The sequence below is a fragment of the Pan paniscus genome, chromosome 2 (assembly GCF_029289425.2).
Source record: "Pan paniscus chromosome 2, NHGRI_mPanPan1-v2.0_pri, whole genome shotgun sequence".
In the NCBI taxonomy this organism is placed as follows: Eukaryota; Metazoa; Chordata; class Mammalia; order Primates; family Hominidae; genus Pan; species Pan paniscus.
In genome coordinates this window covers 78,751,881-78,769,405 of record NC_085926.1, presented here as the reverse complement: position 1 = coordinate 78,769,405, position 17,525 = coordinate 78,751,881, and the positions used below count along the sequence as shown (strand labels likewise).

The 17,525-nt window shown below is 36.2% G+C and overlaps 1 protein-coding gene across 12 annotated transcripts in view; it reads left to right on the top strand.

The window, feature by feature from the left end:
* Positions 1-17,525, top strand: part of ROBO1 (roundabout guidance receptor 1) — a 1,167,237-nt gene that overhangs the window by 1,135,437 nt on the left and 14,275 nt on the right. For all 12 annotated transcript variants that reach the window (XM_063602854.1, XM_055110152.2, XM_055110151.2 and 9 more), the window contains 3 exons: positions 1,531-1,779; positions 11,034-11,440; positions 14,271-14,423. In XM_063602854.1, coding sequence (XP_063458924.1) covers positions 1,531-1,779; positions 11,034-11,440; positions 14,271-14,423 — 809 coding nt within the window. The remainder of the gene's footprint in view (positions 1-1,530; positions 1,780-11,033; positions 11,441-14,270; positions 14,424-17,525) is intronic.

Sequence of the window (17,525 nt, the reverse complement as noted above, 5' to 3'; positions counted from 1 at the left end):
ACGAGACAAAGCTGGGACAGCAAATGTAAGCCAGATTATGCAGATACTCGAGTGTCTTGCTTAGTCATTTATATTTTATTCTCTAAACAATTAGAGAGCCATTTCTTATTTTGAAGAGCACATGAATAGCCAGCATGTGATGCATATTAGTGTAATTTTGGAAGCAATGGAGTGACTGGAGGCTAGGAGACCAATTAAAAGATTGTTGCAGTAGCACATACAAGAAATAAAAATTACAGAATAGATTCTAGAGAGTTTTTATTGATAGAATAGAAATGAATTGGGGAGTAGTTTGAGGGAGAAGAAAGAAGTCAAAGATAACTAAAACATTTCTAGTTTGGATAAGTAGGCAAGTTGCTCAGCTGTTTGTTAATAAAGGAAACAAAAGAGAGGCAAAGAGGGAGATAGTGAGATTAGGAAAGTAAAGAAAGATGCAAAGAAACATTATTTGAGCATCAATTTTCCTGAGTTCAGGTAAACAAGGTGGATGGTAGAGAATGAACAAGGGAAATGGGTCCACAGTTTATATAATGTAGTACTTCATTGCCCTTATAATCGATAAACATACGCCCTGGGATAAGAGAAAAGAGAAAGGCATGAATGTTCCCCAGATCCATCGTGCTTCCCTCCCATCTCCAGCAGAGGAGTAGGGCATTTTATTGTTGAACGGTGTTGTGTTTTTCACTCACCAGCCTAAATGCAAGCCAACAACTTCATTTTGTGTTCAGCTGAAGAAATAGTGATCTACTATAATTTCAGAGAAAAAAAAATGGGTTGTATTGGACTAAACAGGTTGACCTCCATTATATCTTTCTCTGAAAAGATTGTTAAGAGTAATTTTTCTTGGCTGGGCACAGTGGCTCACGCCTGTAATCCCAGCACTTTGGGAGGCTGAGGCGGATGGATCGCTTGAAGTCAGCAGTTCGAGACCAGCCTAACCAACATGGTGAAACCCCGTCTCTACTAAAAATACAAAAATTAACTGGGCATGGTGATGAGCACCTGTAATCCCAGCTACTCGGGAGGCTGAGCCAAAAGAATTGCTTGAACCTGGGAGGCGGAGGTTGCGTTGAGCCGAGATTGCGCCATTGCACTCCAGCCTGGGCAACAAGAGCGAAACTCCATCTCAAAAAAAAAAAAAAAAAGAGTAATTTTTCTCTAAATGTAGCAGCTCATCTTCAGGTCCTCTGTAATACCATCTTTGAGTCTTTTAGAGAACATATTGGAGGGACAAAATATACCAAATACATTTGGGCTGTACTAAATTAAGCCATGTTAAGTGAATTTTTTTATTGCATGACTTCTAAGACCCTATAACATGCTAATGTCAATTGCAGTCCCTTAGAGGAAAATAGTTTATGCAGTAATTCACAAACCTTGTGAGGTAAAACCTTTTTCAATAATACCTCCTTAATGTGACTGAGAACGTTCAGATTTGAAAAACAATTTAAAGGTGACATTTCATTACTATCCAAATAGTTTATTTGAATAACCTGAAGTAAGTCTACACATCCTTATCATTTATTTTAGCTATGACCAAGAAATGCCATGTCCCGTGCCACCAGCAAGGATGTATTTGCAACAAGATGAATTAGAAGAGGAGGAAGATGAACGAGGCCCCACTCCCCCCGTTCGGGGAGCAGCTTCTTCTCCAGCTGCCGTGTCCTATAGCCATCAGTCCACTGCCACTCTGACTCCCTCCCCACAGGAAGAACTCCAGCCCATGTTACAGGATTGTCCAGAGGAGACTGGCCACATGCAGCACCAGCCCGACAGGAGGTACGTTGTCACTAGCCTTCTTTGCTGACAAATCAGATAATTTCTACTCCTCAGTGGAAGTTACCGAATGCTATCCCACGAAGTAATTTTCTTGTCTCATAAGCCTTTTCTGGCAGTATCATCCCATAGTAAACCCAGGCAATTAACATATCAAGTCATATTGTTGACCATTGCATTAGATTAATTGATCCTAGTGAACTTGCAACCGTAAAATAATGTGTATTAATACTCACCCACTTACAACTATTACATTCATAACCACATGGAGATCATGTATATGGTTTGCTAACTCTGTATCATATTATTGACAGTGGGTGTTTTTGTACTTTAGTGTTCCTTTTGTATCAATAAGTCACTTCTTTGGTCAGCAGAAAACAGATTTTCTCCTGTCTTTTAAAATTAAGTTTACATAATAATGTATTCCCTCATAACTATAATGTCACAGAAGAATGAGTTTCTCATAGTCTTTTTGTGTTGACCTCAGCTACCTTTATTTTGATTTAGATATGAGTTTTGAGTACTTTAGTCAGATTATTATATAGTGTGTGTGTGTGTGTGTGCTTGTGTGTGCTTAGACTTTTTTAAACCTATGTATTGAGCATCCCCAACCAATACGTTTTTGTTATATACAATGGCTTCACTTGGCATTTCTACCACATAAAAGCTGTTCCTGCACCATTTTAGCTCTTCTCTCATTGTTGATGATTTTATTTATACTGTTTTTTTGCCCTTGACACATTATATCTATACATTATTTTCTGTATTCCTAATATCATTTGAAATTGAGTATATTATTTGCCTCAGAAGAAGTTCCTTTGATATTCTCAAATGAATAACAAACTGTGATTTTTGTGGCTTGAATTTTACTCTGTAGATTAAAACAGAATTTTGCAATGTTTATTAACTCTTCTATTGTTAAGAGATTATTACCAGATTCAAATTACATACACTGTAAAAACAAGAAAGTAGTTAAGCTTTCTTCTATCTGGCAGTGAGGAAGTTGGATTGTCAGACATTTTAAAGTAATATTATTAACCCATGGAATGTTATGAAAATTGAGAGCAAATAAGGCACCTCTTTCCCATATTAAAGTCACAGACCATCCATGCTACTCTTATTAGAAGCTAATGAGAGACTAAAAGAGACCATTTAGCTCTGAAATATCTAAGCATTCTTTTTTTTGTTCCCTTGTCTTACCTTTTTTCCTCACCATTCCTATCTCTGTTCTCAGGGTACCCAATATTTTCTTTCTCGCTAGCTCTTCTTTTGTATTCCTTATGTCCTCCTTTCCACCTTCCTTGATAACAGAAACCGGTTTTCCTTTATCTGTCTGGAATGTCCAGCCTCTTCCTCTTCATTCAGTTCTCCTTCTCTTCTTGGTTAACTCAACTCCCTTCATGCCTTCCTCTTCCTTGGCCTCCCTTCTGGCTCCACGCTCTCTCCCCCTGCTTCATTTTGTTGAACTCCTTCTGCCTTCCTAATTCGCATTCGCACCTCAGCCCACTGCATTCTGGCTTATAACGTTTTGCTTTGATCAGTCCATTGAAAGTAACCTCCTAATGGTCAAATGTAAAGACTTCTCAGTTTGTATCATACTTATGCTTTCTGCCATGATGGCCATTTTATAAATTGTTGTGAGAATCAATGGATAATGTGTGTAAAGCATCTGAAGCAGGGTAAGTATTCAAAAATATTAATGCCCTACAGCCCTCGCCTTTACGCCATCATCCCGTTGCTTGGTTCAACTCTTATATTCTGTTGGCTATTGAATTTCTTTACCCAGCCTAGTCCCTTCTCCTGAATGCCACAATATTTCCAGTTGAACTTCACCATGTGTCTGAATCCAAATTCTTTGTCTTTGGACTTGACTCTTTAAACTTATCTTTTCTTTTACTTTGATGGCTGTCTTGTTTAGAATTTTCAACCATTATTTATTTGACCAATGTTTTAAAATAAGATGGCTGAGGGAATAGGCAAAAATCATAAACAATACCTTTGTCATTTTGAAATCAGCCTAGTTATCCTCCTATTTAGTTTTTTCCTAGCATTCTACAAATGAGGTTATTCATGAAGTCACTTTAATCCAAAATGGCCCTTGATTTTGCTCCTTAGTTTCCATTCCTACAGCTGCTAGGGCAGGCCCTCCATCCCTGTCCCATGAAATCCCCCTTATCCTTAAATGGATTCCACTTTTCTTCTCTGTTTTTCTGTTCATTCTCACAATATTTTTATTTGCACACAAGAAGTCTGGTAATGTTCCCCCATTCAGAGTCAAGTTAGTGTTTAACCCAGTATTTAAAGGTTTTCACAATCCTTTTCCCTTTATTTACTTTCCCCCCAATTTCATCACATACACTCTTTTCTAATAAGTCTGTTTTAAAGTTCCTAAATTTGCCTGAAACTCATCAACATCCAGGTCTTCTACATGCTCTTTTCTGATTGCCCTCATCTTTCAAAGCCCTGTTCAAAGGACACGTCCTCTGCTTGCCTGGCAAAAGTCAACCCCTCTTCTTTACTCTTCATAAGAGTCTGTTCCCATCCCTGTTACCACACTATCCAGTTTTCATATTGCATTAGTATTTGCTGTTTGTATCTCTGTTTTCCTATTTAAATTAAAAGTTCTTTGAAGGCAGAACTCATCTCGTTCATGTCATTGAGTTCCACAGAGCTTTCTTCAGTAAAGTATTTGATGAATGGAATCGGATACTATGGAATAATTGGAGTTGACCTACTGTCTATTGTTTCAGGCAAATGGATGCTTGTAGAACTTGAGGCAGATATATGTAATTGTGTAATACATTAACTATGTGCACTTACAATCAATTTGACTATTTTCAGCCTTTCTCAAAGGTATGATTTTCAATCTGTAAGGGTATTATGGATTTTATTTCCAGGGTCATTGCTGGAAATAACACTGGGCACTAATAAAAAGTAAGTGAAAGCCCAATTTTAAAAAGTGCTTTAACTGCTTTTTTATGATTAATGTATATTCTATATGTTTACTATAGAAATTTTTGAAAATACATATAAACAAAATGAAAATATAAAAGTCCCAGTGATCTATGTAATCAGAAAATCACTGTGAAGACCTCAGTAAAGATCCTTTCAATCTTTATTCTCTACTTATATATTGCTTGGATTTATGATACGCCAATATTATTTTATAAACTACTCTTTTCACTGAACAGCATTTTTTCACGTTATCTTTTTATTTAGACACTTGTGTAAAGTGTGTAACTCTATTTAACCAATTCCTTAATATTGGCTATTTTAATTGTATCTACCTTTTTTGATACTATATACAATGTTGTGATTTCCATCTTAAGTATTTGAATGAAGTCTCCTCTTGATCCCTTGATCTATTCTAATGTCTGCCCCATCAGTAGACGACTTCTGATTCTTATCATTCTTCCATTTCCCTAATGGTACACTCATAGATATAGATAGCTATTTCTCTACAAATCTCTTTCTGTAGCTTCAGACCCATATATCCAACTACTTATTCCTGTAGGTTTTTACTGCCTAAATATCATTCTGAGTGATACACATATCTCCAGCCATAAATGCACTTTCCTAGTTCCGACAGCCATTTTCTCTCACCTGCATTACAGTAATGTTCTGCTAAGTGGTCTTGTTGCTTCAGCCTTGCTCCTCCTTCAATCTAATTCCTTGCTGCAGACTGTGCAGAGGCATTTTCCTAAATTGAAACACTGATCAAGTCTCTCCATTGCTTAAGATCTCTCAATGGCTTCCCATTTTTCTTAAAATAAAAGCAGGGTTCCTTAATGTAGCAATCAAAGCCCTTTGTGATCTGACCCCTGTGTGCCCTACCATCCTTACCCGTTGCTACTCCCCGAACAATGTCTGTGATGTCTTCACTCTAAGTTTCTTCTAGTTCCTGAAATAAGCACAATTCTCACTCACCTCAATATCTTTGCACATGCTCTCCCATCTTCCTGGAACACCATTTTCTCCTCTCCTTTTGGAGCTTACACCTATGTATCCTTTAGATCCAAGATTAAATGGCAGATCCTCCTCAGTAAATCTTTCCCTGATGTCCCAGCTTTGGGATAGGAGCCATATTTATGTGTTCCCACAACACTCTATATATCCTCTGTCATTGCATATTTAATTATTTGTCTCCTCCACTAGACTAAAGTCCCTTTAGACATGGATATCTATTTCATTTAGCTGAATTCCTAACATAGTGCCCGAGTTCCTGTTTCTATTGCTGTCTAACAAACCACTCCAAAATGTAGTGACCTAAAGTAATCTAATCATTTTATTCATAATCCCATGAGTCAGGAATTCTGAAAGGATTCAGCTGGACAATTCATCTCCAATCCATATGGCTTTAGTTGCTTGGCTGGGGATGGAAGATCTACTTCCAAGTTAGTTTCTTCACTCGTGTGTCTGATGTCTCAGTGCTCCTTGACCTCTGTCTCTTTCCACATGGAGTCTTATCCTCCAGGTCTCACCATATAGTATGGACTTCTCATAACATGGGGTCTCAGGTTAATGGCAACTCTTTCATGGCAGCTGGCATCCAAAAGGCAGGAAGGGGAAGTTGCCAGGCCAGTTAACATTTAGAACTGGTGCATAGTCTTGCTTCTGCCACATTGAATTAAAGCAATCACAGAATCCATCCATCCAGATTCGAGAGTGTTGAACTCATCTACCTCTCTTGATGGGAGAATGGCAAGTTCTCATTTCAGAATAGCATTTGGAATGGGAGATATTGCTATGGACATTTTGTAGAATACAGTCTGCCATGGCCAGATATGTAGCTTACATTAAGTATGTTTACCTTAAAATTGAATCCTTACCTATCATAAAGCATAAAGCATGTTACCTAAGCTCTGTTTGCCTGTGATCTTTTTGGTATAAATCTAGCAGTCTTTACCATGGTAGGCTCACAGTAAATGTTTAAAGAATAAATACATTGATTACATTTATATTTATTGATAAGGGATGCAGATAGTGTGATACATTAATAAAATTACTGAACTTAAACCATTATAACACTGCAAGTCGAATTATATAAACATTAAAGACCTGCATTATTATGAATATTTCAATTTTGGTATTATAATGAACTTCTAGGGTATTCCATTTTTGTCTAAAACTGGGTAAACTAGGTGATCAACATAATAGGAATTTGTCTTCTCTTTTTTTCAAACAATAGCTGGGAAAATAATATAATTAAACTTATTCAATTATGTTGTTTTAAAAAGTGATTGATATACTTAACTTTATTGCAGTATAGTAAAAGTCTCTAGAAAAGTAAAAATTATGTTCATATATGGAATACATGAACATTTACTTGTTTTATTAATACAGATAAATTGAGGTAATAGTTACTTTTACAAGAAACTGAAGCTACACCGGTGTTAGAACAAAATCTCAAAGGTGTGCATTTTTCTCCTTTGTCTTTTGCCTGGTAAATGCTATATGGTGAATGGTATAAACACCTACTTTGATAAATTAATGACATCATTCCGCTTTTCTCTTGAACATGTTTATGAAGGCATCATTCTTGCAGGAGACTAGAGTGTTGCGATACACAGTCATATACTTATACATTATTTCAGAAGACATTGAAACCCCTCGGGGAGAAATCTAGAGGGTTGAGGTTCATTTGCAACAAGTCCCACTTGAGTGCAGCATCTTGAAATGGCTTTTTGTTTTCCAATAGAATGTATTACATATTTCAAACTGTACATGTTTATCACACATTCCCTGGGCTTGCCTTATTTACAGATGGTTTGAATAAATTTTTCTGTCTTTCTTCAATATTTGTAAAGGGTGGTTGTAGTTAAAAGCCAGCCCTTGTTTTACATGAAGATGTATTTGCTCTACAGAATGTGAATTATCCAAACACAACAATGCTGGCATCCTTTCATAGTGAAGTCGGCCATTCTGCATCTTTCTTTATTGAGGGTCAAAATAGTCTCCTTTGTGCTAAAAAGTCTTACATGTCTTTAAGAAGGAAGAAATTTCTTGTGGTATTTTGGGTTTGTATGCTGACAAAGACTGTAAATTAACTTTTAAGTGTGGTATTTTATTGCATTCCAAATTAAACAATGGTTTTCCTCCTATGTGTATAACACTCCATATTGAAACAATTATCTATTTTAATCTCTTAAATAACTTCAGCTTTGGCACATTTTTCATATTTCTCCTAGTGCCACACACAGACACTTTAAAAACCACCCAGAAATGAAAAATAATGCATTATATTAAAGAATGTTGTGTGTATATATAACAGATATATACACATAATAATATATAATTACATATATGTGTGTATATGCATACTTTTTCAATGTAATATATTAGCTTTTATTTCTTGGTTTTTTAATACATCTGTATATGGCACATATCTCTCCTAGCTTATGTGTATACACACACACACACACACATATATATATAATATATTTACACTTATATATGTGTGTGGAAGGTCATGCCCTTGGAAATAAACTTTGGTTTTAAATTCTGCATTTGATACATGTGATCTGTGGCAACTTTGGTAAGACCCTTAATCCCTCTGAATTTCAATATTCTCCCCTGTAAAATGATCATTTAAAAAGTAACTCAAAAAGTTATTGAATTAAATAAGTCTTATAAAATATGCTTAGCTACAAAGTAAGTGCTCATTAAATGAGTTAATTGCAATATTTTTAATAATCATTTATTTTTAATGTTTTCCATTTCTATTGAACAGGTTTATCAAAGTTCAAATTCATTGGGATAAAAAGCAGAAAATGTTTTTCTTCTTTTTTTTTGAGATGGAGTCTCACTCTGTCGCCCAGGATGCAGTGCAATGGCACGATCTTGGATCACTGCAACCTCCGCCTCCCGGGTTGGAACAATTCTCCTGCCTCAGCCTTCCGAGTAGCTGGGATTACAGGTGTCTGCCACCACACCCGGCTAATTTTTGTATTTTTAGTAGAGACGAGGTTTCGCCATGTTGGCCAGGCTGGTCTTGAACTCCTGATGCCACCCACCTTGGCCTCCCAGAGTGCTGGGATTACAGGTGCACACCACCAAGCCCAGCTTGAAAACGTTTTTCTTCAAAAAACTCCCATGCCACCCTAGAAACTGTGCCATATCAAAGTTATTTTTCCCTCTCTATAGTAGAGATCTTGGAGCAGATCCTACTGGTTTTAACTTTATTTAGATCTTGACCAGGTCCTGTATGGTTTTGTTTTGTTTGCTTGCTGTTAAAATCTAGTTCTATTAATTTAATGTCATGTAATTAATTTTTTTTTTTTTGAGACAGAGTCTCACTCTGTCACCCAGGCTAGAGTGCAATGGTTTGATCTTGGCTCACTGCAACCCCTGCCTCTCGGGTTCAAGTGATTCTCCTGCCTCAGCCTCCCGAGTAGCTGGGATTACAGGCATGCACCACCACGCCCGGCTAATTTTTGTATTTTTAGTAGAGACAGGGTTTCGCCGTGTTGGCCAGGCTGGTCTCAAACTCCTGACCTCAGGTGATCCACCCACCTCAGCGTCTCAAAGTGCTGGGATTACAAGCATGAGCCACCACGCCCAGTCATTTCTGTTCATTTTAAAACCTCAATTGTGCATTCCCAGACATCCTTTGCCAAATGCCCTTTTCTGTGGCAATGGTGGCATGGAGAAAGTGATCATGTTCTGCTTTTAAATACCTCCCTCCACCTGCCTCTGCCAGGTGCATTCTCCTAGGGCTAAGGCAGGGAAGATGGAATGAGAAAAGGGCAAACTAGATGAGGATCCAGTCTTCTGCTTGGTTAGCTCTAAAGGCTATTCTTATCTCATCTTACTCTATGAGTATCATAAGGGTGCTAAAGGAGAGGTGCCGACATTCACTTATCCCACTGATGAAGGCCTCAATCCTGGGCACCATCTCTAGGCATTTGCAGTTCTTAAGTGATTTATCCATATCTTCAGGTAAACTACCAGTTGATGGCATTCATGCTGTATCTCTCCTAGCCTCCCAAGCTGTGGAGGTCACCAGATGACCCTAGACCCTAATCTCAGCTGCTCTCCAATACCAGTGCTCAGTTTGGCAGCTTGTGTAGAATCTATCCTCTTTACTTCTCAGGAGTGCAAAATTTGATGAGGTGTTTTAATGACCTTTCCATCTGAAAGTCCTCCATACGTCACCTCTTTACCCTTGCTTAGAGAATATTAGGACTGTTGAGCAAGTCACTGACCAAAGACTCCTCCAACTAGAAATCCAACCATGTCTTCCTTTTTTGATGGCACTCTTTTAATTTAAGAGTTATTCTCTTAGCATTCTCCTCCCATGGGGATGACTTCCTTCCACGAATCTTGCTTCCTACTAAAGTCAAAATGCTCTATACCTTCTTGGTCATCTAATCACTGTGGATCATAGCCCTAGTGGTGTTAGTGGAAGGATGGCTTCTAGCTGTTGTTATTCTTCATCTTTGCAGAGAGTTGGTTGAAACCAATTAATTGGTAACTGTTTACCTATATTTTGGGAGACTACTTCATTTTGTCCTCAACTCTGGTTCTTAAATTAATTCCAGGACATAAGAAAAAATACCTTTAAATATATTTTTAAAAAAGATAGAATAACAATAAATGCAATAGTGTTAAAAATAGTTAATGATCTTTAATGAAACTCATAGCAAATAAATCAGAGAAGAATTACTCTTGGCTTCCATAGCTTTTTTTTAATAGAATAAAATCTAAAGGAAATTATATCATATGCTGAATGTGTGCTTTTTTAAATCTTATGAAATTTTACTCTTTATAGTGAAGATGAATGACTTCATTTGCTTGAAAAAGTAGGAGAGGTGATTTAAAAAAGGGAAAGAAACAGATGTTTGCAGAGCAAAGTGTTTCAGGATGAATGTCAGTTGTCTTCAGTAATGATAAACTATGGATAATATTTGAAATGCTTTAGGACAGATACATATGTGTATGTTTTCAAAACAAGTATTACTTTTCCTTTTTTCATGAAACATAATCCAAATGATAAAACATAAGAAGGCTTAGAGATAACTGACTATATTTCTATTAAACTTGAATCAGAAAGTAACCCGGTGGAGCCTCTGGTTGCGAAGTGCAACTCAATATAAAATCAAACTTAAATATATTGTGATATTCAGTTGTTTTTCTGAACATATGAGCTCAAAAGAAGTAAAGGTCAAATCTGCATGCTTGTGAATTTCTTGGGTAATTTGTCCTTTTATGTCTTAAATAACAAGCTGAGCCAGACCTATTTATTTATCTTCATACAGACGGCAGCCTGTGAGTCCTCCTCCACCACCACGGCCGATCTCCCCTCCACATACCTATGGCTACATTTCAGGACCCCTGGTCTCAGATATGGATACGGATGCGCCAGAAGAGGAAGAAGACGAAGCCGACATGGAGGTAGCCAAGATGCAAACCAGAAGGCTTTTGTTACGTGGGCTTGAGCAGACACCTGCCTCCAGTGTTGGGGACCTGGAGAGCTCTGTCACGGGGTCCATGATCAACGGCTGGGGCTCAGCCTCAGAGGAGGACAACATTTCCAGCGGACGCTCCAGTGTTAGTTCTTCGGACGGCTCCTTTTTCACTGATGCTGACTTTGCCCAGGCAGTCGCAGCAGCGGCAGAGTATGCTGGTCTGAAAGTGGCACGACGGCAAATGCAGGATGCTGCTGGTGAGTCCTAACACTTTTCACCAAGCTGGGAAAGAAAACTCAATGTATATATGTTTGTTGCTGATTCTGTCCTATGATCTTACGTCCTATTTGAAAAGCATCTATTCTTACAGTTTTTTTTTTTTTAGCTGCCTAAGGAAATGACAGTCCAAGAATATGACTTAGTTGGATTATTCCCTTTTCCTTGACAAGGCTTTTTAAATCTTCTATTTAGTTTTTATTTAATAAATCTTACATAATATGAGTGATAGGGAGCTACCTCATTTTTTAGGATAGCCATAGCAAATATACGTATTACACAAATTGATATAATTTCTTTAAACTATACATACAGTCAATTAAATGAAGTTTGTGTTTTTGAATGTATACTCTAATTTTTTGTGTAGAACCTCACCAAAATCAAATTTGTTGTGATAGTTCTCTTGTTTAAATAAAAATTCTGTAGGGAAAATACATAAATATCCAAGTAGATCACTTTGACCTTTGGAAAATGGGCTATTTCTCCTTAATTCCCATTCTCTTTATGTCCTCTCAAATTAGAATATTAATTGGGAAGATATGACGGTATATGTAATGTGCATACATTTTCAAGCATAAACGTTCCATACTTACAGTAAACATTTTAAATATAATAATTGGGAGAGCAAGCTAAACCAAGTGCTTTTCATATTTTTACTTTCATTGCTAGTAACCAATTTTTAATTACCATATATTCATCTTTATGTTACAACATATTTTTACTTATCTCCTCCTCTTCCCAATTCTGTTTAGAAAGTAAATAGTTCAAGAAAGAAAAGAATTTAAATGTAAGACTTATTTATCACATGATTTTCATTTCTGTAGAATTAATATATACATTCCCATACATATTTTTGTGTGTTTATATTTTTGATAGCCAAGAAAATCTAAATAGTAGAGTGAAATGATCAGCAAGAAAGAGATACATTTCAGAGAAGGAAAAGGCCATCACAACAAGTCAGTTACTGGTATTTTACTGTTTTATTTTTCTTAATTTAATAACTACCACATTGGTAGTTTTCCATGGTCTTTTCACATATTGGATTGGCCATTATTTTTTATCAGTGTAGAATATATTCAGATAAAATGTAAATTACATTATAAAGTCATCTCTATATATTATTTATCAAGAATGTGTTACAGGAAAAAGATTTCTAATATCTCTCAACTTATTATTGTAGAATATATATTTATTTTGGCCAGGCCTATATTTTATGTCATTCAATCAAATATGGTTTTTTATTCCTCTAGTAGCTGCTGAATGTAATAAACTATGCAAACCTAATTATCTTTCTTAATAAATAAATAACATCTAACTTTACATACGGCTTTTGTTTCCTCCTTATTTTTTAACCTTCTGTAAAAAATGGTGAAATTAAGCATCTCAAACCACCGCTTTGAGAATACGTTAGAAAATATTTCAGTTTATTAAATGGACGAAACATAGAAATAACATTGAAAATTCATCTGTAAACAACCTTATAGCTCAGAGTCTGTGAGCAGTGGATGGCCTTACACAGTAGAATGAATAATGGGTTCAGTCTCAGCCCTAATTCTCTGTTTTCATGGATATGTAACTTTAATTGTAATAGTCTCCATCATAGCTAAAGAGAGTTTGGTTTAAAATTTTATTGTTTTGTAATTTAATGGCACTTCTGGTTTTCCTTGAGCTCATAATTTTAATTAACTAAACATGCATTGGCCTCTGCTTATTGCAGTGTCTTTTCAGGGAATGACGGTGCTTGTCATGTGACTTGAAGTTAATATGAATATCCAGTCACACTGCTTCTCACTTGGCTGCGTTAATGTATATTATTTAATATGCTTCAGTTATCATCTTTAAATGTGTTGATTGCACTATATGTGGCTTCTGTTTATAGCCAAAAGACATGTTGTCGCGGTCCATTTGAAGTTTCTTGTGGTACAGTAGAAAGTTCTGGATTTGTGACTAGAATTTCTAGAAACCAAAACAGTGAAAGTCAAACATAGGACCAATATATCTCCATTGGGATTATGGATTAAATATGTTGTAGGTGTTGTAATACAGCATCTATGTAAGGCACCAGAGAATGTGGGAGCTTTGAAATACGCCATGTCTAATTAGTAAATTCAATTCCCACTGGTACCTGGGATTATTGTTTCTCCAAAACCAAACATCTACCTCTTCCACCACCAAAAAAAACAGAAGTCTTGGAGGGATCACGTTAAGTATCCAGAACTAGCAAATATTTAGAGATAGAAAAGAGATGTAAGTAATTTTTGGCAGACCTAAATGTGTGAGCTAGATCAATTTCAGACCACCTGAAGAGAATACACCTGAGTCTGTCTTCAAAGTATACTATAAATATATGTTTAATTAAAATATGGGTGCCATTAGTACTGTTCATTTTTCTTAGAACATGAATTTCTTAAGAACTTTAGCTCTTCTTTTGAAAAAGCAACAAACATTGGCTATATTATGCAAACATTTAATTACTACTTTTTGTTTAAGTATAACATTTTAGTGAAGCTAATTGCAAAAATAATTGGAATACTTTTCTTTAATAAATAGGTATCATGAACTTTAACAGAATAAAAGCACTGCAGTTTAAAACAAATGAAATAAGCAGAAACTGCTTTTGGGGTATTTTTTCCAGTAAATAGCGGAGTGACAACAAGCCTATTATTTGCTAGAAGAGTTTGTTTAAGCTTTTTTTGTTGCTTTTCAGAAAAATTAAAGCTGTTTCTGGTTTTAATGTTTTCTTTTTGTTGTTCCTGTTGTAATTAAAATTCACTGATGAGTTTGGCTTGGATTTTTTTTTTTTCTCCTTAGGCCGTCGACATTTTCATGCGTCTCAGTGCCCTAGGCCCACAAGTCCTGTGTCTACAGACAGCAACATGAGTGCCGCCGTAATGCAGAAAACCAGACCAGCCAAGAAACCGAAACACCAGCCAGGACATCTGCGCAGAGAAACCTACACAGATGGTGAGTCCATTGACACGGATGAAAACATCTATGAATCTCGCCTATTTACCCTGCCTCTCTAGGACTAGCAAATGCATTCACTGACGTTAGAAATTACATTAAAAATTTATTAACAATCAGCTTCATATTACTTATAGAAGCGACCTACTTACATATTTTGTCAAGCATCTCTACTCCTTGCAGTTTTCTGATAAGCTTGTTATTTAAAAAAACAAAACCATTTGTAGATCCTTAATATTTTTGAAAGTTATTTTATAGTTTCAAACAAATGAACATCACTGTAGTTGAAACTGATAGTTGAAGTAATGGCATAGGTTTAACCTTTGTCAGATTTACTGATAAATCCTCCAAAGTGTCTTCATTTTTTTATTTTACAATTTTGCATTCAAATAGAAGACAGTAAATGTGTTTGAATATTAATTCTAACAACAGTGGTGTTACGAACAGTTATTTTGGGCACCAAAAGATAAATCACCTTTCTTCATGCCTTCACATACAATATCCACTCTCACTGAAGAGGTAACGTTCATATTCTCGAGGCAGCACAGGAGGAAAATGCAAACAGTGTGATTTTGTCTAGAAAAAGCCTTTAATGAAAGTGCCTCAGGTGGCCCAGCATTTATTAAACCACCACCTTCTCATTTTATAAAACAACCCCACAGGCTTTGTTGGAAATTCATGTAAGATAAATTCTCTCAGACTCACTGCTGTTGTCAAGTTTGCTACATTTGCTAAAGGGGTGGAGGAAGAAGGGTGTTACAGGCATAGTTCCCCCACCTCCTGGTTCTCTGCAACAAAATCTGATTAGGACTTTCATTACCAGTCAGCAATTTTTCAAAAAGGGCATCATTTGCCATTATCATATGAAAGCCTAATATTATAGATCCTTATCCAAGGTTGCAAGGAAGGTTTTCTGAGGTACTTCTCCCTATGATTCCTACCACTTGACAGAAGAATTTAATACAAAGCTCACAGCATGATGAGCACAAGTAATTTTGCAATGAGTGGCTGTCCATGCTATTATCTATACTTTATTCTGAGTATTTTCTCTCACTGGCATCTATCTGATATTAGACTACATTAAATACTGGTGTGACACAGCGCACCTGGGCCTCCTGGCTTCTGCCCAGGACTCTTTTGTTAGTAAAACTGAGCTGTCAGAATATTATCTGATTTTGAAGGGTTATTACAGTGGCTTTTTGCATGTTTGCCTCTGTGAAGGGACAAACACTAGGTATAAATCCCCCAACTCTACCAGCAATTTTACATTTATGGGACCACGAGAATGGCATTTTTCAAGTTTTATGGCTGTTTTATCAAATTTTATTATCTAGAAGAGAGTGCTTCTCACTGAAAAACTGACCAAACATCAAGCCTGGATGTAAACACATCTAAATTGAATACATAAGGGAGAAAATCTGGCCTAAAGCCTTGTGTAGATCTTTCTACCACATATTTATACTTGTTCAAAGGGGAATCTGGCATTGAGTGATGCTTTTTAAAAATGTTTGAAATAATGTAAGCATGCCAAGTTAAAGAATATTGTATCACAGTTATAAATTACACTATGCTTGAAAATTGTCTGTATTTATTGTCCCACGTTCTGTAGTACTTATTTCAGTGTTAATAATTAAATATAATTCGAACTAATCCCTGAATAATAACTATTAAATTGAATGTTGATGCCTCCAAGTTATGTTTTAAATTAATTTCAGAAATACCAAAGACATATATTGAAATATTTATGAAGCCAAAAGTTAATCTGAACTGTTTATTTGGATTTCTAATTGCTCATTTCGCAAAAGTGATTATGCAAAATTATGATAGTGTATACTGCAATGTAAAAGCCAATAATTATTTTCTCTAAGTCACAAAAATAGATAAAATGGAGAAATGACTAAAGCTATTACAGCATTCACTTTCTTTCAATATTTTGGTAACTATCCTTCAAGTTATGTTTACTGTACTAACAGGTCTTTATGCTGAATGCTTACTGTTTGGTAAAGAAACACAAAATAACAATGCTGTGTCTTATTATATACATATCCCATCATGCATATTGATTAAAGTCATATAATGCAGATTCTTGTTAATGCACTAAATAAAAGAAATGCAGACACGCTGGATGGCAGTGGTTATGACGTAGAGACAAAAGCCATTTTTTCAGAAATTATTTTCCCAAATTACTACACTGCATTTTTGGAAAAAATATTCATAGACCAACTCATGAAGAAGCTCAATGGCAGACACAATTGGTACAATTTATTAAAAAAGAGAAGGGAGAGGAAGAAAGAATTTAAAGAGCTACCGATTGTTAAAATGTGAATTGAACATATTTGTAAGACATGAAGGATTTTGTGGGTTTTTTTTTCTTTTTAGTGGGCAAAATGTATGGATTATGATGGATGAGTTTGATTATTGTCAATACATTTATGTGAACTATTGTTCAGAATATGGTTTGTCAGTATTGATTTTGTAGCATCTTTACTTTGTAAATTTTGTTCAGATTATGACATTCCTTTGTAGAGTCTTTAAAAACTATATAAAGAAGGATAAAGAGTGGCCATGTCTGAACGGATAAAGAGTAATTTGCGATGATCCTTCTCAGTTAATCCTTGTATTAGTTTGCTAGGGCCGCCATAACAAAGTACCATACACCAGGTGGCTTAAAAAACAGAAATTTATTTCTTCACAGTTCTGGAAGCCAGAAGTTTAAGATCAAGGTGTCCGTAGGAGTGGTTTCTTCTGAGGCCTCTCTCCTTGGCTGGGAGACGGCCATCTTCTCCCTGTGCTTCACCTGATCTTCCCCCAGTGTATGTGTGTGTCCTAATCTCCTCTTGTAATGACATCAGTTATGGATTAGGACCTACCCTGGTGACCTCATTTTAACTTCATTACCTCTTTAAAGACTCCAAATACAGTCACATTCTGAGGTACTGGGGGTTAGGACTTCAACATTTGAATTTTAAGGGGGCACAATTCAGCCCATAACAGTGCACCAGCCCCTGACACCTGGCATTGTGGCCAAACCTTGCTCTGCGGTCAAATCCAAGGTCTCGTAAGCACGCAGGGAGAACTCGATGCAAAGGAGAGTGCTGCATG